This window comes from Nomascus leucogenys, chromosome 7b (genome assembly GCF_006542625.1).
Source record: "Nomascus leucogenys isolate Asia chromosome 7b, Asia_NLE_v1, whole genome shotgun sequence".
Lineage (NCBI taxonomy): Eukaryota > Metazoa > Chordata > Mammalia > Primates > Hylobatidae > Nomascus > Nomascus leucogenys.
Window position 1 is genome coordinate 58,071,127 of NC_044387.1, and position 22,057 is coordinate 58,093,183.

The 22,057-nt window shown below is 47.7% G+C and overlaps 1 protein-coding gene across 12 annotated transcripts in view; it reads left to right on the forward strand.

Moving 5' to 3' along the window:
• The window catches only part of OSBP2 (oxysterol binding protein 2), a 218,200-nt gene that overhangs the window by 121,472 nt on the left and 74,671 nt on the right, over window positions 1-22,057 (forward strand). The window contains exon 1 of one of the 12 annotated variants that reach the window (XM_030816119.1): window positions 3,242-3,618. The exons of the other annotated variants lie outside the window; for them this stretch is intronic. Within the exon in view, the coding sequence (XP_030671979.1) occupies window positions 3,540-3,618 (79 nt within the window). The 5' untranslated portion in view covers window positions 3,242-3,539. Of the gene's footprint in view, window positions 1-3,241; window positions 3,619-22,057 lie in introns of those variants that run through there. 12 annotated transcript variants of the gene reach the window in all.

Below are 22,057 nucleotides of genomic sequence, written 5' to 3' on the forward strand. Positions count from 1 at the left end.
CAGCACTTTGGGAGGCCAAGGTGGGTGGATCACCTGAGGTCAGGAGTTCGAGACCAGCCTGGTCAACATGGTGAAACCCTGTTTCTACTAAAACTACGAAAATTAGCTGGGCATGGTGGTGCATGCCTATAATCTCAGCTACTCAGGAGACTGAGGCCAGAGAATGGCTTGAACCCAGGAGGCAGAGGTTACAGTGAGCAGAGATCATGCCACTGGACTCCAGCCTGGGTGACAGAGGGAGACTCTGAAAAGACACCCATGATGCATGAGTATAGATGGATCACAGAAGTGGGGCTGGGTTTCAGCCTCACGCATACGGTTGTATGAGGGAAACTTTGTGACAGGACCCAGGGCAGCCAGTGGAGCTGTTAGAAGAACCCATCAGTCATCTTAGGCTCAGTCTCTTCGGCTTCCTTGACAAACTAATTCAACTAAGATTTGCAGCTAATATATTTTATTTAAGGATGAGTTGGCACCCTTCTGGCTGCCTGTTCAGCTAGGTTGTAGATTTTTAAGTATTTCACGTGAGCAGAATCTGATAGTTTTTTGATTGTGACTTATAGTGTAAAATGATTACATAGAAAAGAGAAATAGTGTGTGTGTTTGCTTTAGTGGCACCACATGATTTTTTAAAAATATTTTTTCTGTACCATTTTCCTTTTGTTCCGGGGTATGTTTTGTTCCCTTTCTTCTCAATTACCCAGCTGTAAGCCAGGCATGGCTCCGGATGAGAGTGAATAGACAGTGGGGCTAAGAAAGAAGTTCAGTGACACCAGGGTTCACTAGCAGTGAGGGTGGCATGTGGCACTCAGCTCCTCTGCCCTCCTCTTTTTCAGCCTTTAGGACAGAGGGCACAGTTCTGCATTAGAGAGTCCTCCAGATTTCCGATTCCACAATACTCATAATGCCTGGTTAAATACCTTGGGTTGGATTTATTCTTGCACATGCAAATCCTTAAAAACAAATTGCCTGTATGTTTCTGAACGTTTCCCCAAAACATTCAAAACACTGCTCTGACCGAACACAGTGGCTCACACCCATAATCCCAGCATTTCGGGAGGCCAAGGTAGGAGGACTGCTTGAAGCCAGAAGTTCCAGCCCAGCCTAGGCAACAAAGCAAGAACTTTGTCTCTACAAAAAATAAAAATAAATAAAAATTAGCTGGACATGGTGGTGTGCCCCAGTAGTCCCAGCTACTCAGGAGGCTGAGGCAGGAGGATTGCTTGAGCCCAGGCATTTGAGTCTGCAGTGAGCTATGATCATGCCACTGTACTCAAGCCTGGGTGACAGAGTAAGACCCCATCTCTAAAAAAAATAAAAATTTTAAAATAAAATTAAAAACAAACCAAAACACTATTCCAGACTCCCCTCATTTTTTCTCATGAGGCCTCTGGGAGCCCAGGGTGCAGTAATTAATCTCTTTAAGGGACCCTGCAGAGCGGGGTTCTCTGAGTGTGGCCTCTGAGGTCAGCCAGACCAGACCAGTTCCAAGCCTGGTGACCCTGGGCAAGTCACTTGACCTCAGAGCCTTAGTCTCCTCATCTGTAAAAGAGGTTGTTGGTGAAATTTACAAAACAAGCCTTTTCTGTCAGAATGAAATGAGGAAATGCAGGTCAAGCATGCAGCCTGGTGTTCTCAACACTCCATCACTAGGACCATTTCCATCACTGTGGTGCTCTTCACTTTGCAGCCAGAAAACCAAGGCCCAGACTGGCTAAATGCCTTCTATCCCCCCGCCCGGCCAGTGAATCTAACTCAATTGTTAAGGATTAATTCTCTAGGTGAAAGAAGTACTCAGCTGCTTCAAAGGCATGGAAGGGAATTACTGACCGAGCACCACCTTCCCTGAGTCTATTAGATGTTAAAACAGCAGCTTTGATGTGTATTTGAAAAAGCTTTAAATTGGTGAAAATGGATTCTGTTTCAATAAATTACATTTGATCAATTCCTTTGCTTGAGCTCCTGCAAGGTGGCACAGTTAGGTAGGGCTCTGTTGGAGATGAAGCAGTGGCTAAAACTCAGTCCCAGGGCCCAGAGTCTGTAGTCCAATGGGAAAGATGAGACATACATAGGGCAGAGAGAAGTGGGAGCCTCAGCAGAGGAGTGGGGCAGGCCCATGTGTGGAGTTGAAGACCTCTGAGCGGGAGAGTGTCAGCGTCTGACATACAGTGAACAGGATCTCTCAGCTGTTATATTGTGCAGAGACTGTGGGGACCACAGTGGGAGCAGAGAGACTTGCAGGGAGATTGTGTAACAGTCCACAGGCAAGATGAGGGCGTAGTAGGCCCCAGAAGCAGCATGCAGGTGGTGAGAGTCAAGGGATCCTGGCTGTATTCTACGGGTATAGGCATCATGATGTCCTGACCAGCTGGAGGTGGATCTAAGAGACAGAGAAGTCACAGACGACTCCAGGGTTTCTGACCTGAACGATGTCACTAGCTGAGGTGGAGAGGGTTGAGGAAGGGTGTGGTACAAATGGCAGTGGATGGGGGATGGGGGTGCGGGGATAGGGAAGCTCAGATTTGGACAGTTGGGTTTCTGACGCCCACCACACATCCCACGGAGATTTCGGTGGGCTGCCTGGCGAAGGCAGTGGGCGCTTCTTTACTGGAAATTTTTGTGAGTGAAACTTGCTGTATTTACCTTGTTGAGTGTTTCTGTTAACATCTGAAACTCTGGGGAAAATTAGGATTCTTTAACCTTGCGGACCTACAAGACACAGAGGCAGTTAATTTCACTTAACACGAATTTATTAGAAACAGCCCCTTTAGAAATCAGCGTTCTCTGATCTGTAATAAACCTTGTAATTAACTTTGCCTACTTACTGGTTATGCCTGTGGGCAGCTGGACAGGGGAGTTGTGTTCAAAGGCCTGGGCAAATACATTGTGACCAGATGCCTGCAGGCCTGTGGCAGCAGAGCTAAGGGAGCCCAGGTCCCTGGGCCCCTGCCTGTTGCCTTCTTCCTGCATGGTGGCCAGGTGTCTGCAGGTGGCCAGACACAGGTGCACCAGCCACCGCAGCGGGGTCAGAAGATGAGGTCTCAGAGGTGACCCCGATTTCCTGGAATCACCGTCAGGCCCCTGGCCATCCCCATTTCCCATGTGCCCCTTAGCTCTCAAGGGCATCTTTGCCCTTTGAGATAAAGCAACGCCGAGCTTGTTGCTGCAGGGGACAGCACCTTCGCTCGGATTTTCGCATTAAAATGTGACATTGAAGTGGGGAGCCTGCACGGGCGTCCGCGGGGTCGCACGGACCAGCAGGCGACGCGCGGGACGAGGCCGCGCTCCTGGGGCGGGAGGAAGTGGTAGGCAGCACCGCCGCTCAAGCTGGGCTCGGCTCCCGCGGCGCGGACGGGGTTAACGCGCTCATGCACCGGGTGGCGGGCGGCAGTGGTGCATTGTGGTAACGCGGCGCCGGGACCCACGAGTGTCCGCCGCCTCCGCCGGGCGGCCCACCGAGCTGTGCACGCGTCCGTGCAAGCCCCCCGGACCTGGCGCCATGTAGCGCCCAGCCGATCGGAGGCTGCCCCGCCGCGGGAATGAAGGGACGCGGCTGCTGGGACACGGCCTCCGTGCGCTCCTTCTGCAGCTCTGGCTGCCTGAATAAATTTAAGAAGGGTTAGTGCTTGCCGGGCTTCCACCCGGAGGGAGGCCAGGCTCCCCGCGCATGCACGCCCGGTGCCAGGCTTTGCTGCGTGATCGATCCACGCGAGCCTCTGATGTCACTCTCTCGCGGCGTGGGGAGCCTCGGGGAACCCCTGTCCCCGCACCCCGCCGGCGTGCGCTCCCGGCTCGCTTCACGCGCGGGGCATTTTGGAGAGGGGGCTGCGACTAGAGACTTGTCCGTCTAATTAACCTATGCAAAAAGAAAATGAAATATAATCTATATCTGTATGAAAAGAAGGGGGAAGCGGTGGTTGGTGTTTTATCCACCCATCTACCTCTTCTTCCCCAGAGTCGGCCTGGGGTCCGCATGCCCCTGGAGCCCCTGTAGAGTCGCTGATTTGCCCAAAAGGGCCTCGTCCGGGAGCCACCAGTGGTATCGGCTTTGCTCAGTGCATGATTCTCCGAGTGGCCGCCTGGGTTTGAGCAACCCTCCCTCCCCCTCCCGTGGTGATCCTGAATGACCGCCCTGGGGTGTGCAGGCTCACAAGCCCAAGGGCCCTTCCTAGCATGCGGGAAAACCTTAGCTGTCTTAAATGGAGGCCTTGCAAACTCTGTAAGCTCTTGCCTGCAATTCCTGATGCTTGAAACCTTCTTTACTGGGAATTTTGCGTGAGTGAAACTTGCTGTATTTACCTTGATGAGTGTTTTTGTTAACATCTGAAACTCTGGGGAAAATTAGGATTCCTTAACCTTGTAGACCTAAAAGACACAGAGGCGGTTAATTTCACCTAATATGAATTTATTAGAAACAGCTCCTTTAGAAATCAGCGCTCTCTGATCTGTAATAAACCTTGTAATTAACTTTACCTGCTTACTGGTTATGCTAATGGCTTCATAAGACCTTGGTCCATTCCAGAGGACTTCGAAGTTGCAGGCTGCAAGCCTCAGCCCGGGAATCCCATCCAACCACGTGAGTTCTCTCAAAACACCATATGAGGTCTTAGGGTGTGTGCAATTGTAAACATTTGAAATGTATTTCATTAGGAGTTGATACTACATCTCCATCTTAAGAGTCTTTTAAGGAAACTTGCAAGTAAATTTCGTCCAAAGTGTGTGTTCCGGTTTTAGAGGATTGGTCTTAGTTTCCAGTTTTTATTTTGGATATAGTGTCATTTCTAAAGCAGTTATGTTCTTTACGCGAAGTTTAAATGATGTTTCTGTTATCGGTTTGGATGGATTTATTCCGAGGGAGAATTTTGGAGTTAGTTTTAAAAGGAAAAGACATTGTTTTTCTTCTCTTGGCTCATCTAATGATTTTCTTGGTTGCCCTTGTCTGGAAGTGTTAACAAGGAGCATTGGACCTGATGTCTGCTAGCATTCGGCTTGGTTGTGGAGGAATGTCACCTTTGTAGGGAACCTCAGGTGTGACCAGAGCAGCTGTATCTTGAGATCAGTGACGGAGTGACCTTTTTGACGGCCAGGCCCCTCCAGGCCAGCCTTCTATCTTATCCTCCTGTTGGTGTCCTGCCCTGCACAGCAAGCCTGGGGAGGAGGAGGCTCAGGAGGTTGCGTGTTGGTGGGCACTGTGCTTAGAACAGGGCCTGGAGCAGAGCTTGCTGCACCAGCGGGAGGAGGCCCAGCGGCGAGTGCAGCAGTCAAGAGCAGCCAGAACTCAGCCTCCATGTCAGAGACCTTAGGGGCGAACAGGGGAGTTTGTCCCTCAGGTGCTCTGTGTGAAAGTGGGCCTGGGAAGGCCAGAAGGGTGTTTTCAAGAGAAGCTGGAAATCTCAGTTTTTATGATATTTCCACATACAACCACATACATAGCTGGGGGTTGCGGGAGGCCTAGTTAGGGATTAGCTTTGGGAGGTGGGAGCTGCCTAGCCCCTGACATCGTTACGGGAATTGATTGGGTCCTCGTCCCCAGCATGCAAACAGGGTGAGACTGGCCTCCTGTTCTAGACACGTGGAAGGGTATTCTGGTGAGGTGTCACCGCACACAAGTTTCCTCTTAGGAAAGGGTTCCGGTGAAATTGCATCATGCACCTAAGCCCATCTTTGTGCAAATTGAAGAGGGAGCTGGGCTTGCCGCCTGCTCCAGGATGCCAAGGGATGGGGTCCAGGTGGTGCCCATTTCAGCAGCAGGACAAGGTCTAGGCTTATGGAGGTGCATCACATGGGCCTCTATTCTGGAGGTCTTGTGGTATAGCTGGGCTGTCAGGAGCCCTGGCTTCTTTTCCTGACTCTGCTGCTCAGCTGTGTGTCTGTGCCCGTCTGTGATTCTCAGTTGCCCCCACTCTTGTAAACAAGAGGAAGCATGGATTGAAAGAGGTTCCAGAAGAACAGATCCCCACCCTGCTCCCAGACCTAAGCATGTGAGGAGCCCTGGGCAATGGCATGTTCAAAGCACAGCCCCACTGCTTGCCTGGCCTTCAGCCGACTTCTTACCTTTTTGATCCTCAGTTTCCCCATCTAAAAGATGGCATTAAACCTACTTACCTTGGCTGGCCACGGTGGTTCATGCCTGTAATCCCAGCATTTTGGGAGGCCGAGGTGGGCAGATCACCTGAGGTCAGGAGTTCGAGACCAGCCTGGCCAACATGGTGAAGCCCCATCTCTACTAAAAATACAAAAATTAGCCCAGCATGGTGGCATATGCCTGTAATCCCAGCTACTCAGGAGGCAAAAACAAACAAAAAACCCTACCTACCTGGCAAGGTTGCTGGGAGGTTGAAATGAGATACTATGCATCTGTGCCTACCAGTCTGTCAATCACCTATGTATCTGTGTCTCTGTGTGCTTCAAACAGAGCCTGGTGGGCCACAATGGGGGAAGCACCCACTTGGGGTCTCTTGTAAGTGCTGACTGCAGCCCTCGGCCATTCTCCCCTTTGCCTTTGTGTGCACTTATGTGTATATGCACATGTGCAGATCTGTGTTGGACTCCTGGATCTTTTCTGGTTGGAACGTAAGTCACGAGAGCAGAACATATGAACCCCACACCCTGGCATGGTGGGCTCACCAGAGGTCAGAGTCTGGTGGCCTTGGGCAGGCCCTGACCATAGTACTGCCAAGGTCATCACTTTCTCGTCTGCGGCCTCAAAGCACCCCTGCTTGCCCACAAGCCAGCCTTCATACTGAGCCCAGCTCTGATTTGCCCAGTGGAGGGAGCTGAGCTGAACTTGCAGCTGACTGGGTGATGTGTCACAGAAACAGGAGGGGATCAGGGTGATGGCAGCCAACACGGGCCATCGGGGCGGGCATACCAGGTCAGGTGGTTAGGTTCTTTGCACAGACCCCCAGAAAACTTGGTGGCAACAGTGCACCGGCCTCTGTGAGTGGCTATGATGTGAGCACCAGGTCCTGGAATGTTCTGAGGGGTTATTGTTTTTGATGACGTGTTTGCATCTTTAAAGGCCAGGACAGAGAAGGAGCCTCACGGAACTTCAGCTGGGAATTGATGGAGGACACGGGGTCCTTCAAAAATTCACAAATGGGGACTTTTAGGGGACAGCTTGCCAAAGTGCACTGTCTATATTTGGCATCTGCTGAGGTTCCTGGGAGGAAGGACTAAGGCCTGAAGCAAGGCACTAGCTCTGTGCTCTAATCTCCTTCCCTGCACCTGCAGAGTGGCCTCCTGGTTCCCAGGGATTCACATTTGCCACTCCTCAGGCCTGGTCTCATAGCATGCCCAGTCCAGCCTCACTCTGCCTACTTGGCCCAATCTCCCTGTCCCTCCCTCATAATAAATTCATCCTTGCAGGCGCAATGCCTATTCTGGTTCCTCCTGAAGTTTCCCCCGACCTCCCAAGGCTGGAGGTGCCCCCTCCTTCGGACCTCTCCTGGGCCCCTTCTGTAGCAGGACTGGGTTGTTTGATGCAAGTATCACCCTCCTAGAGGCTGTAAGCTACCAGAGATGGAGGCTGGGTTTTACCTGTGTCTTAATGCCACTCTCTCCTCTCCAGCACTCAGTACTTTTGTCTAACCTGGTGTTTGGAACCAGCCCACCACCTGGAAGTGAACGAAGGGAAGGGCCGTCTGAGGCTGAGGGGCAAGGAGCATCTTTGGGCGGTGTTTTCTCTCTGGTTGGGGGCCTCAGCTTCCTGTTCTTCCTCTGGGGCGTTTCCCTGGTGCACTGGGACTCCCCTGACTCAGGCTGGAGTCTTTCCTGCCCCCACCCTTTCCATTCTGGTCCCACCGTGGATCTCTGGAACAACCAGGGAAGCTCCGGCAGGGCAGTGGGGCTCTTAAGTGAACCTGGGGTGGGGGGATCCTGGAGAGCTTCCTGGAGGAGGTGACACCCAGCTGGGTATTGGAGGATGAGTAAGTGGTAGGCAGGTGAGGATGGGGATGCTCAGTTAGGTTTCAGCGAGGTGTCAGGACCTCATGATGGGTGAGATATAGGAAGGGGCCCTGCCAGTGGGTTGCATCAGAAAGGACAGATGGGCAAGAAAGGATGTGAAGTGGGGAATGGTGAGGGCACAGCTCTGCTGGCTCTGGAGGTGGTGTGTGGCTTGTTGAAAGGAGGCCTCATGGTAGTGCTGACCCCATTTATGTCTTCCCACACCGAGTTGTCACTGTTACTTGGTGTGATTGACTGTGAAGCGGTACCTTCTGTCATGCAGGCCTAACATGACAGAGCCTCTGGCCACTTGCTTTTAGCCTAAGGTGGTGAGAATTGTACTTGGTGTCTTAAACTGATGGCAGTAGTACGTACGGAAGCCCCTGCCCATCCCGGCGCATGGTAGCTGCTCGTTAGTAGTAGTATCTTTTCGATCTCCTCCAGTGTAAGTCTGGCTCCTTACAGGAATGCACATTATTTTACAAACAGACCTGTTGGGGAAGTGACGTTTTACTGCCATAATTTGCACAGAGGCCAAGAAGAACGGTTTGAAGGAGTCAACTTGTCAAGGCAACTGTGGGCATGGGACAAGTCCAGTCCTTGGAGCCAAATGAGACCTAGGGGAGACATGGAAGAAGTCACCTCAGCTCCCTCATTGGAGGAGTGGCACTCCTCTGCAGCTTGAAATAAGGGGAAAGTGGGAAGCCCATGGCCCACGGAAGGGTGCTTAATCAATGGTAGCAAGGAAGATAATCATTGGCCATATCATTGTACAGATGGGGAAACTGAGGCTCAAGGAAGAGAGATGACTTTTTCAAGATCACACAGGCAGGAGTAGGGCCAGAGCCTGCACCCCCAGCATTTAACCACGTGTTGGTTGGATGGATGGTCAAGGGGAAGGCTATGGCCTGGGGACCCGCTGAACTCTTGAGGGGCCTGGCCTGAGTGAAGGCCGCAGTGGGTAGGGCTGGGGACTCACTTTCTGGGGCAGAACCTCAGAGCCTGGGGAATACAGAGATGTGATCTGGGGGGATGCCTTTTCATTAGAAAGAGGCTAAATGCCAGAGGGAGGTCTCGAATGTTTCAATGCTTTTGAGGCAGAGTGAAGAACAGTAAATGGTAAGAGAAGACAGAATTTGTCTTTTCTGTTAGGCAGAAAATCTGGCCAACAGTGTCTGTCAGCCACTCTGCCCCAGCAGCTGCGTAGGGCACATAGTGTCCACAGCCAGGTGACAGGCACCCAGCCCAGAGGGGCTGGGAGTAGCAGAGCCCAGCTCGCCTCATCCCCAGGCCAGCATCCCTCTGACCCTGCACGCTGATCCCTTCCCATGAAGGAGGAGAGGACTGGCATGGCCCTGGCTGGCCACACTCAAGAGTCCAGGAGGTACTGGCCGTGCCAAGTAGAGAAGATTTGAGAATATGCACAGAGCTTGAGGCATGCAGGAGTCCATGAGCTCTGAGGAAAGGCACTGCGAGTGGGCAGGGATCCCAGCAGAGGGCCTGACGTGGGCAGGCAGCTAAGGGGTGGATTGGGGGCACTGTATGTAAGGGTGTCCCAGGTAGGGAGAGCAGCATGTTGGAGGTGCCAGGAGGGCAGCACACCTGTGTGCATGTGAATCTCACTGTGTGAAGGGCAGGTCTACGGGTAGAGTGGGCGAGAGCTCAAGGGAGAGGAGGAGATGGGGCAGAGGTGGGCGGAGCAGGCTTCCCCCAGTGCTTTTATTGGCTATGCAGAAGTCCCCCTCAGCAAACAGGCTTCATGCCAACCCTGAGCCCCTGGGTAGCGAGGGGGCAGTTGTGCTGGACTGGAAGGGCCTGGAGGGGAAAGAGGGTCATGATGGGGGAGTGCAGCAGAGAAGAGGAGACCCTCGTGGGCCAAGCACCAGCCCTATGCGCTTGTGGCTGTTCACTGTGCCACAGCATGCCCAGTGACAGTGAGAAAGGTATTGACAGTGTGGAGGTGATGGGGCTGGGACAGGCCCAGGCTCCCCCAGCCAGGCAGTCAAGGTTCTTTGCCACTGGTAGCCCCAAGGAACCTGGAGAACATAGCATGCTCTCCAGGGAGCTGGTTCATTTGGCATTCACAGGTTGGCGTGCAGGGCTGCTGTGGGCTCACTTGGCACCTCGCGTGGATTAGAAAAGGATGCCTCTTCCTCAAGACCCTTTACCCCTACTTGTTTTCTATTTATTTATTTTTTTGAGGCGGAGTCTTGCTCTGGAGTCTCCCAGTCTGTGGTGCCATGGCACAATCTCGGCTCACTGCAACCTCCACCTCCCGGGTTCAAGCTGTTCTCCTGCATCAGCCTCCCGAGTAGCTGGGATTACAGATGCCTGCCACCACGCCTGGCTAATTTTTGTATTTTTAGTAGAGATGGGGTTTCCCCATGTTGGCCAGACTGGTCTTGAACTCCTGACCTCAAATGATCCACCTGCCAAAGTGCTGGGATTACAGGCGTGAACCAAATGCTCCCAAAGTGCTGGGATTACAGGCGTGAGCCACCGTGCCGGGCCCTTACCTCTACTTATTTTTAAACTGTTGTAATAGTTTAAAATTGTTCTGATTTGTCAGAACAAGACTCTTTCATTTGCTGGATTTGCATTGTAATAAAAATAAATCTATAGTGTCTGTTGTGATTGGCACTTCCTAGGGCTGTGCAATGTACAACTTGCTCAACCATGTGCAACAGCCCTGTTGATAAAAACATTTATTAGAAATAATATTTGACTGGTCCTGAAGGTAGCACAATGACCTGTGTTGCCTCTGGGCAAAGAGAGGGCTGCCTAGGTGCCAGGCTAAGACAGGTGACCCGACAGGGGCCAAAGTGGGAGCAGGGCTTGGGAGACTTAAGTGAAAAGGTCTCAAGGTGGCTAGTGAAATGGGGAGAGGGGCCTGAGTCTGGAGGCATGGGGTTGAGCTGGAGCTGGGACTGAGGGGTTTGCTGGATGGACATCTTCCTCTGACCCCATCAGGGAGTGTTCTGTAGGGCACAGCCCTGCCCACTGCAGATTCATTCTCCTGGCACCTGGTTTTCCTATAAAGTGCCAGTCAGCTCAAACCAGCAGCAGCATCTGATCAAATACATGAGCGATATGAATAAAGATGAAGTTATGGGCTTTGGGCTGCCAAAGATAAATTTCCTTTTTTGTCCTGTTTCCCCGTGACGTGTGTGTTGAGTAATGATTCGTGTTGAGTAATGATTCCTGACGCACATCTTCAGAAATAGTAGCTGCTCACACTGGGTGGTGTGTCAAGGCGGAAGGAGGCCACAGACTTGGGGAATGGAACCCCACCTGGACAGCGCCCTGGGGCTGCCTGCCGCGTCCTGACCGGACATGTCCATCAGCCTTTCAGCCACAGGTGGGGTGGTTAGAGGACAAGTGTCTTTCCTGGTCAGGCCCACTGGGTGCATCCCTCCACCGGGGATATTTTTACATTAGAAGCAGCATAGTTTGTATGGGACAGGGCCCCTGGAATGTGACTCTTAGTTCATTAACCATTTGGTAACTGCTCATCTGCCTGGCAAAATCCCTTCTCCAGTCCCACTCCTCACCTGTCCCCTAGCACACATGCTTTGTTTTCGGCCAGACTTTCTGAAATTCAGCAGGACCAATCCTCTGTGCCCTGGACATTCATTATTTTTAAGGGTTATTTACTGTTTAGACAACAATTCCAGATGCTCAAGAGCATGGCTTTTCCATAACGCCATTATCCCTTTGCCACTGTTTTTAGGTCTCTATTTTTGGTCAATGTTTTTCCTTTATACAAACATCCTTTTAATATCATTGGGATCCAAAAAAAAAAATGCCATTTTCACATGGCCGTACATCATAAGCACTTTCCCACATTATTGCAGGCTTTGTATTTATTCATTGGAAGGCTGTGGAATGCCTTTTCCTTCTGTTAGACATTTAGGTTCTTCCCAGATCACTGTAGCCAACTGCTGCCTGAGCATCTTTGGCATGTAAAGTTTTTCCTTTGTGTTTCTTTCCGGGACACATTCCCAAGAATGCAATCGCTGAGTCAAAGGGTGTGAATGCTTCCCTCTGGCAGCCCCGTCACCCTTGGCAAGAGCGTTCTGGTTCATGATGCTTGGGGCGGGTGTGGACAACACCTTGCTGTAAGCTTCCCTACATTAGACTTCCATCATTCTGAGATTATTCTTTGGCCAGTATAATGTGCCTTGTTAGTGTTTTCACTTGCAATTGACTAATTAAAAAGCATGAAGTGTCCTCACTATTTCAGTTATTATTTGTTGTTGCCCTTTGATGGCTTGTCAGCTGCACTGTCTCCTGCCATTGTGTGGAAAACCAAAGGAAAGCATTCTAAACGGAGTTGGTTTATGTTGTGCGTGGCTGGAACCCAAGCCAGACAGGACTTCTTGGGACCCTGGCACCGATCCACTGTCCTTAGTGGTTGGGGTTCAGAGAAGTGGTCCCTGGAACTGTCATCCCCTAGCAAAACCTGCTTCTTGACTTGTGGGGCCAAATGCAAAATGAAAATACAGGGCCCCTTGCAAAAATTATTAAGAATTTCAAGACAGCTGAGAATTAAACCAAGGGTGGCGCCCTTCTGAATTGGGGGTGATGCTGGCACTGCCCCTGTTCTCTGGAATTATCTAGTGGGAAGTGGCTCACTTGACTGTACTGAATCCACTCTTTAGCTTTCCCAAAAGACACTCTGGATGCAGAGGTGCCAATCCAAGCATGGGTGAGAGTCTGATGGGAGGCCACTTACGGCCACCAACAGCCCCCATTGTGCTGCTGTGACCAGCACTCAAAGTCAGCACCACAGGAGAACCTGTTAACCACCCTCTCCCATCTCCTCAGCCCAAAGTTAATTGCCTTCTCCCGTGGCCATTTCTGTGCCTGCTTTGACCTCACCCTGACCCCTGGTAGCTCTTTCTGGGGATGATCTGACCTTTCTCCTGCTCCTCTTTGCCTGCTTTGGCCAAGCAGAACAAGTGACCAGGAAGCAACTCACTGTCCTGGGACATTCTGGGCACTTTCTCCAGTATGAGCGTTCATCTTTGTTGTGCCCACTTCACTCCCACCGTCCCTCTCTGCCCTTCTGCTCTTGCCCACTTCTTAACAGCTCAGTTTTCAAGACTCACACTGAAGTCCTTAATGTATCCAGAATTGATTTCTGTATATATATGTAAATGATATGAACTATGTAGTGAATTTTCTTTTTTTTTTTCTTTTTCTTTTTTTTTTTAAGATACAAAGTCTCATTTTGTTGCCTGGAGTGCAGTGGCATGATCATGGCTCACTGCAGCCTCGACCTCCCCATCTCAAGTGATCCTCCCACCTCAGCCTCCTAAGTAGCTGGGACTACAGGTGTGTGGCACCACACCTGGCTAATTTTTATTTTTTTCCTGTAAAGATTGGGTTTCGCTATGTTGCCCAGGCTTGTTTTGAACGCTTGGCCTCAAGTGCTCCTCCTGCCTTGGCCTTCCAAATGCTGGGATTACGGGCGTGAGCCACCATGCCCAGCCATTGATTTTATTTTTCTGATGTGATCAACCAAGTAGCTCAGTGCTATTTATTGAGCAGTTTCTCTTTTCCCCTCTGATCCACTCTACCACTTCTGACGACTGTCAGAGTTCTACATATGCTTGGGTCTGTTTGAGGCGCTCTCTCATTTCACAGAACAATTTTGTTCCCCTGCTCTAGTACCACAGTGGCTTAAGTACTTTATAATATAGTTTGATATCTTGTAGTTCAAGTCCCCCTGCTCACTTATCAAGGTGCAGTTATTCCTGTTTTAGAAATGGGAAAACAGGCTAGAGAGGTTATGTCCCAGGCCATAATGCTAATGACTGGCAGAGCCAGGCTTGTTTGAACTTGGGCAGGCCGACTTGCAGGCTATACCCTTAGCCTCTGAATTCTGCTTCCCTTAATGGCAAGCACATACAAAGCTATTTGTTGTTGGTTCACATTTGCTCCACTGGCCAACAGTTGAAGACTGTTCCTCCTTCCTTTTCTTGGCCTGGCAAAAGGAAGACACATTTTCATTGTAACCCCCTGAATATAATGCTTAACCTGCTGCTGCTGCCAAACCGGCGGTATTTCAGGGAAGGTAATTCAAAGGTATTTACCACTAAGTTTATGTCTTTGGGCAACCTTTCAGCAAAGGTGCTGATGCAGGTGTGGTTCAGTGAAGAGCTGGTAGAGCAAGTGGGATGCAGCAAGGCAGGTAGCTCCAGGGTCAGCAGGCACAGCAGGCAATTGGGACAGGAGAGACTCCAGAAGCTCCAAGAGGTGATAATCACTGGAGTTCTGGTTGATATTGGCCAGAAAGAAGGAGGCTTGGGGACTTAGTGGCTTTTAGGGACTGCTGCCTGTGTCCCCAGTGCCTTATGTAGTAGCTGGCACACGACAGGTTCTCCGTCAACTCTTGTTAAGTGGGTGAATGTAATTAAAGAACCAATTTAACAGATCAAAGATGATAAACTGGGCCAGGCACAGTGGCTCACTCCTGTAATCCCAGCACTTTGGGAGGCCAAGGCAGGCAGATCACTTGAGCCCAGAAGTTCAATACTAGCCTGGCCAACGTGGCGAAACCCCATCCCTACAACAACAACAACAACAAAAATACAAAAATTAGCCAGGCGTGGTGGCATCTACCTGTAATCCCAGCTACTAGGAGGCTGAGGCAGGAGAATTACTTGAAACTGAGAGGTAGAGGTTGCAGTGAGCCAAGATCATGCCACTGCACTCCAGCCTGGGCAACAGACTGAGACTCTGTCTCAAAAAAAAAAAAAAGTTTGCCCTTAACCCTAATGGACCTTGGCTTCCTTATCTGTTCCACTGGGGGTAGAGAAATGGTTATTTGTGCCCAGGCAGTGATGCAGAAGCATGGAAAACCACTGAGACCCCTTTTGCTGGGGTCCCGCTCGTCCCCATGAGAAGGAGGTGGGCCATTCTACCCAGCAGTGCTGTGTGCTGGTTTATAGGTAGCTTGTGGCTTCCAAGAGTTTGCACTGTGTGAAGAAGAAACTATTGCAGAAGAAAAATGCCTCTACTTTTCTCTTGGTGCCTAGCTCAGAAGGAATGGAGTCCATTGTCATTCCAAATGGCATTTCCTAGAATCTGGGTCACCCTGCAACTCCCTGAGCATGTGTGGCTCTGAGCCCTGCCCTCGTTTGCCAGCTGCTGAGGCTGCGATTGTGATGTGGTTCTAGGCAGGTTCGGGGTGAGCAAAGCCCAGGGTGTGACAGGGTGATACAAGCCACAGGAGGAGTCAGGACCTAAGGCTGGGCTAAATCTTGATGCTAGCATTGTCTTGGTTGCTTCCTTTGCAGCCCTGAAGACTCTGCTTCTTACACATTGGTTGGGCATGTGAACCCTCTTTAGAATAATGTAGGTCTTCATTTTTCCAAGCTCACATGTGCTTTTTGTGAAAGAGCATCATCGTTATTTTTAGTGAATGCTTTGTATGTGCCAAAAACTATGCTGTGCTTTTTATGTACATTGTCAAGTTTAATTTCTTTTCAGCCCCTGAGGTACATATTTTTTCTATTCTGATTTTAGAGAGGAAGAAACTAGACACAGTGAGATTAAGTCATTTGGTAAAGATAGCAGAACTGTGAGGTTCAGCAAGCCAGAGCACCACCCTCTTAGGATCTAGACCTTGTCAGGATCTCTCATGTGGCAGCAAGCTGTCCAATTTAGAGGGTCCCAGCAGCAGCCTCATGCAGATCATGCAGCTGTGGCATGAAGGGGACTGGAAGGTTAAATGTGCTTCTCTTCCAACTTGTGTTCCAGTGTTTGGAGTCCCTGGGGATGTGGTTGCATAATACTGTTAATTCCCTGAGGATAAGAACCAGGTCTGATTCATATCTATGAAATAATTGGAAAAATATAGGAAAATATAGGGAAATAAAAGTATATAAACCCACAAAACAAATACTTTAATGTACTTTTGTGTATTTCTTTTTCTTACATTATTCCATTGGCTAGAACCTCCAGTACAATGTTAAATAGAAGTGATGACAGCAGAAATCCTTGCCATGGTCCTAGTCCTGGGGGAGAACATTCAGTCTTTCACCATTAAGTACGATCTGCACTGTACGTTTTTTACAGATCCCTTATCAAGTTGAGGAAGTTCCCTTTTATTCCTAGTTTTCTGAGAGATTTTATGATGAAGAGATGTTTAATTTTGCCCAGTGTTTTTTTTTTCTGTGTCTATTAAAATTATCACTTGGATTTTTTTTCTTTAGCCTGTTAATATAGTGAATTATTTTGATTTTTATATTTTGGTCCCACCCTCAAGGTTTTTTCTTGTTCACTAGCTCTAGAATAGAGCTGGAAGACTGGCATTTATTTCTAACAAGATCCCAGATGATGCTGGTCCAGTGATTGCAATTTGAGAACTACTTCATTAAAGAGATGGGAGGGAGATGGGGTGGGGAGTGGTGAAAGCTCAGTTAGCAGCTTGAGTTCAGACTTAGCTCTGCCCCTTACCAGATGTGTACATGTAACATAGCCTCTCCAAACCTATATCTTATCTGTAAGATGGGATTGATAATAAGGCAAGAAGTGAAAGAGTTGATATGGGAAATAACTCAGAATAGTGTCTGGCACAAAGTAAATGCTTAATAAATCTTACCTATTTGTTCCTTTCTGTATGGTGGGTGGGAGGACTTAATGAGATAATTAATGTAAAGCCCTGGCACATACAAAGTGCTGCATACATGCTAGTTTTAGTTGTTGTTTTTTTTTTTTTTAACAGCTTTCTTGAGATATAATTCACACACCACATAATCCATTTAAAGTGTACAATGTGGGCTCGGCGAGGTGACTCATGCCTGTAATCTCAGGACTTTGGGAGGCCCAGGCAGGTGGATCACTTGAGGTCAGGAGTTTAAGACCAGTCTGGCCAACATGGTGAAACCCTATCTCTACTAAAAATACAAAAATTAGCCAGGTGTGATGGCGGGCACCTGTAACCCCAGCTACTTGGGGGTCTGAGGAATGAGAATCACTTGAACCCGGGAGGCGGAGGCTGCAGTGAGCTGAGACTGCATCACTGTACTCCAGCCTGGGTGACAGAGTGAGATTCTGTCTCAAAAAAACAAAAAATAAATAATAAAAAATAAAGTGTACAATGTCTTTTACTATATTTACAAGGCTAGGCAAACCATCATTATACTCAATTTTAGAACATTTTTATCCCTCCTGAAATCTTATACCTGTTACCAGTCAATCCCTATTTCTCCTGACCCCTCAACCCTAAGGAACTGCTGTCTACTTTCTGTCTCTATAGGTTTGCCTACTTTGGACATTTTATACAAATGAAACCACATAACGTACAACCCTGGTGACTGGCTTCTTTCATTAGCATAATGTTTTCAGAGCTTATGTGTGTTGCTACATGTATCAGTACTTCTCTCCTTTGTACTGTTGAGTAAGATTCCGTTACGTAGATACAGGCATACCTCGGAGATATTGCAGATTCAGTTCCAAATAAAGCAATCAGTGCGTCACATGAATTTTTTGGTTTCCTGATGCATATTAAAGTTATGTTTATATTGTAGTCTAGTAAATGAGCAATAGCATTATGTCTAAAAAACAATGTATATATCTTCATTTAAAAATACTTTATTGTAGACCTGGCATGGTGGCTCACACCTCTCATTGCAGTGGTTTGGGAGGCTGAGGCAGAAGGATCAGGGGCCAAGAGTTTGAGACTAGTCCAGGCAACATCGTGAGACCTTGTCTGTACCAAAAAAAAAAAAAAAAAAAGCTGAGAGTTGTGGCATGCACCTGTAATCCTGACTACTTGGGATCGAGCCACTGCATTCTAGCCTGGGTAATAGGGTGAGACCCTGTCTCAAACAATTTTTTTTTTTTTTTGAGACAGGGTCTTACTCTGTCACCCAGGCTGGAGTACAGCGGAGAGATCACAGCTTACTGGAGCTTTCACCTCCCTGGGCCCAGGTGATCTTCCTACCTCAGCCTCCCGAGTAGCTGGGACCACAGGGGTGCACCAACATGCCCAGCTTGCTTTTGTATTTTTTGTAGAAACAGTTTTACCATGTCACCCAGGCTGGTCTCGATCTCCTGAAATGGGAGTATCCCTTGAGCTGAGGAGTTTGAGGCTGCAATGAACTATGAATGCAGCCAACGATGAACAATGCAATGAACCATCGCACTTCAGTCTGGGCAACAGAGCAAGACTCGGTCTCAAAAACAAAACAAAACAAACCCTTTATTACTAACAACAATCATTGGAGCCTTCAGCCAGTTTCTTATCTTGGTGGAGGCCCTTGCCTGATGTTGATGGCTGGTGACTGATCAGCGTGGTGATTGCTGAAGGGTGGGGTTGTTGTAGCAATTTCTGAAAATAAGACAACACTGAAGTTTGCCACATCAGTCAACTCTCCCTTTCACAAACGATTTCTCTGTACTATGTAATGCTGTTTGATAGCATTTTATCCTCAGTAGAACTCTTTCAAAATTGGAATCAATCCTCTCAAACCCTGCCACTGCTTTTTCAACTAAGTTGATGTAATATTCTAAATCCTTTGTTATCATTTCAACAGTGTTCACAGCATCTTCACCAGGATTAGATTCCATCTCAAGAAACTACTTTGCTCATCCGTAAGAAGCAACTCCTTATTCATTCAAGTTTTGTCATGAGGTTTCAGCAATTCAGTTACTTCTTTCTCTTTCTTTCTTTCTTGCTTTCTTTCTCTTGCTTTCTTTCTTTTTCTTTCTCTTTCCTTCTTTCCTTCTTTCTTTCTTTTTTTTTTTTTTTTTTGAAGGAGTCTGGCTCTGTCACCCAGCCAGGCTGGAATGCAGTGGCACAATCTCGGCTCACTGCAACCTCCATCTCCTGGGTTCAAGCGATTCTCCTGCCTCAGCCTCCTGAGCAGCTGGGTTTACAGGAGTGTGCCACCACACCTGACTAATTTTTTTTTTTTTTTTAGTAGAGACGAGGTTTCACCATGTTGGCCAGGCTGGTCTCAAATTCCTTACCTCAAGTGATCCACCCGCCTCAGCCTCCCAAAGTGCTGGGATTACAGGTGTGAGCCACCGCGCCCGGCCTGCAATTCAGTTACATCTTGAGGCTCCACTTCTAATTCTGATTCTCTTGCTATTTCCACTACATTTGCAGTTACTTCCTCCGCTGAAGTCTTGAACCCCTCAAAATCATCCTGGAGGGTTGGAATCAACTTTTTCCAAACTTCTGTTAATGTTGACATTTTGACCTCCTCCTATGAATCACCAATGTTCTTAATGGCATCTAGGAGGGTGAATCATTTCCAGAGACCCCACTGGTGGCAAATTCATAGACGCCCTGAAGCCAGGCTCCCACATTGTCCAGTATTTTGCAAGCTTCATTTGCCAAGCTGGCAGTGCTCCCAGGGACCCTGCTGGAAGCCACAGTACCTTTTCAGGAATCCTTTTTTCCCCCCTTGTGTAATAGGTCCTGACAGTGGGCTTAAAATATTCCATAAGCCACACTATAAACAGGTGTGCTGTCATTCAGGCGTTATTGTTCCATTTATAGAGCATAGGCAGAATAAATTTAGAATAATTCAGCCAGGCACTGTAGCTTATGCCTGTAATCCCAGCACTGTGGGAGGCCAAGGAGGGCAGATCACTTGAGCTCAGGAGTTCAAGATCAGCCTGGGCAACATAGTGAAACCCCATCTCTACCAAAATAAAAAATAAAAATTAGCCCAGCATGGTGGTGCATGCCTGTAGTCCTAGCTACTCAGGAGGCTGAGGTGGGAGGATTGCTTGAGCCCAAGGAGATTAAGAGTGTAGTAAGCTATGATCATGCCACTGCACTTCAGCCTGGGCAATGGAGTGAGACCCTATCTCAAAAAAAAAGAAAAGAAAGAATTTAAAGAAAAGAAAAACTAAACTGCTACGCTTTGTTTTCCAAAGTGATTATACCATTTTACATCCCCACCAGCAAGGTATGAGAATTCAGTTGTCCTGCATCCTGCCAACCTGGAACTGTTAGTCTTTTTAAGTTCACATCTTCCTGTAGGCATGTAATGGTATCTCATTATGGTTTTAATTTATATTTCTCTAGTTACTAATGATATTGGGCATCTTTTCATGTTCTCATTAGCCATTTGTATGTCTTCTTTTATAAAACACCTTTCCGAATCTTTTGCTCATGGGAGGGTGATGTTTACCTTATTATGCATTTGTAGAGTTCTTTACATACTGTAAATACAAGTTGTCACCAACATATATTGGCAAAAACTTCTCCTGTGGTTTACCTTTTCATTTTTTAATGGTATGTTTCTGAGATCATATGATTTTAATTTTTATGAAATCTACTTATCAGATGTTTCTATTATGATTAGTCCTTTTTGTGTTCTAAGAGATTTTTGCCTACCTAAAGATAGTGCTATGTTTTCTTCTAGATGTTTTATAGTTTTAACCTTTACATCTAGGTTTTTGTTCCATTTTGAATTAGTTTTTGTGTATGGGGTGACATAGTTGTCAAGGTTACTTTTTGCCATATGTATATTTAGTTGTTCAAGTACTATTTTTTTTAAATGAAGCTTCTCCTTCATTGACTTACCTTGACAGCTTTATTGAAATTCAGTTGATCAGGCTGGGTGTGGTGGCTCACACCTGTAATCCCAGCACTTTGGGAGGCCAAGGCAGGTGGATCATTTGAGTTCGGGAGTTCAAGTCCAGCCTGGCCAACATGGTGAAACTCCGTTCTCTACTAAAAATACAAAAAAATTAGCTGGGCGTCGTGCTGTGCGCCTGTAGTCCCAGCTACTTGGGAGGCTGAGGCAGGAGAATTACTTGAAACCCAGGAGGCAGAGGTTGCAGTGAGCTGAGATTGTACCACTGCACTCCAGCCTGGGTAACAGAGCTAGACTCTGTCTCAAAAAAAAAAAAAAAATTCAGTTAATCATATATGTGCAGGTCTATTTGTGAACTCTGCTATGTTCCATTATAAGTCCATACTTACACCAATACTACACTGCCTTGATTATTTTAGTTGTATAGTAAATCATGTTAGTAGGTAATTTAAGTCCTCCAGCTTTGTTCTTGTTTTCCAAAACTGTTCTTCATCCTTTGATTTTTGAGACAGCATCTCACTCTGTCACCCAGGCTAGAGTGCAGTGGTGTGATCTTGGCTCACTGCAACCTCTGCCTCCTGGGTTCAAGTGATACTCCTGCCTTAGCCTCCCAAGTAACTAGGATTGCAGGCGCATGCCATCATGCCTGGCTAATTTTGTATTTTTAATAGAGGCAGGGTTTCACCATGTTGGCCATGCTGGTCTTGAACTCCTGACCTCAAGTGATCCACCCGCCTGGGCCTCCCAAAGTGCTGGGATTACAGGCATGAGGCACTGCACCTGGCCTGATTTTCTATATAAATTTAAGAATTGGCTTGTCAATTTCAACAAAAAGTCTCCTGGGTTACTGAATGAGATTGCATTGAATCTATACGTTAATTTGTGGAAAATTGATACTTTAACAATATTTAATTTTCCAATCCGTGAACTTGGTATATCTCTCCATTTATTTAGGTCTTTAATTTATCTTAGCCATGTGTTGTCTTTCACATATTTTGTTTAACTTATTTGTATTTACTGTTTTTGATGTCATTTTAAATGGTATTATTTTTATTTTATTGTTTTTTTGAGACAGAGTCTCACTCTCTTGGCCAGGCTGGAGTGCAGTGGCGTGATCTCGGCTCACTGCAACTTCCTCCTCCCAGGTTCATATAATTCTCCTGCCTCAGCCTCCTGAGTAACTGGAATTACAGGCATGCGCCACCCATACATGGCTAATTTTTGTATTTTTTTTTTTTAGTAGAGATGGGGTTTCACCATGTTGGCCAGGCTTGTCTCAAGCTCCTGACCTCAGATAATCCACCCAAAGTGCTGGGATTACAGGCATAAGCCACCGTGCCTGGCCTAAATGGTATTATTTTTAAATGCCATTTTCCAGTTGTTCATTGCTAATATTTTAGAAAAATGATTGTTATATATTGACCTTTTTATTCCACATCTTTCTAAATTCACATTTTAGTTCAAGTGGCTTTTCTTTAGATTCTTTAGGGCTTTCTAACACAATGTGATCATGTTATCTGCAAGTAAAACCTTTTTCATTTCTT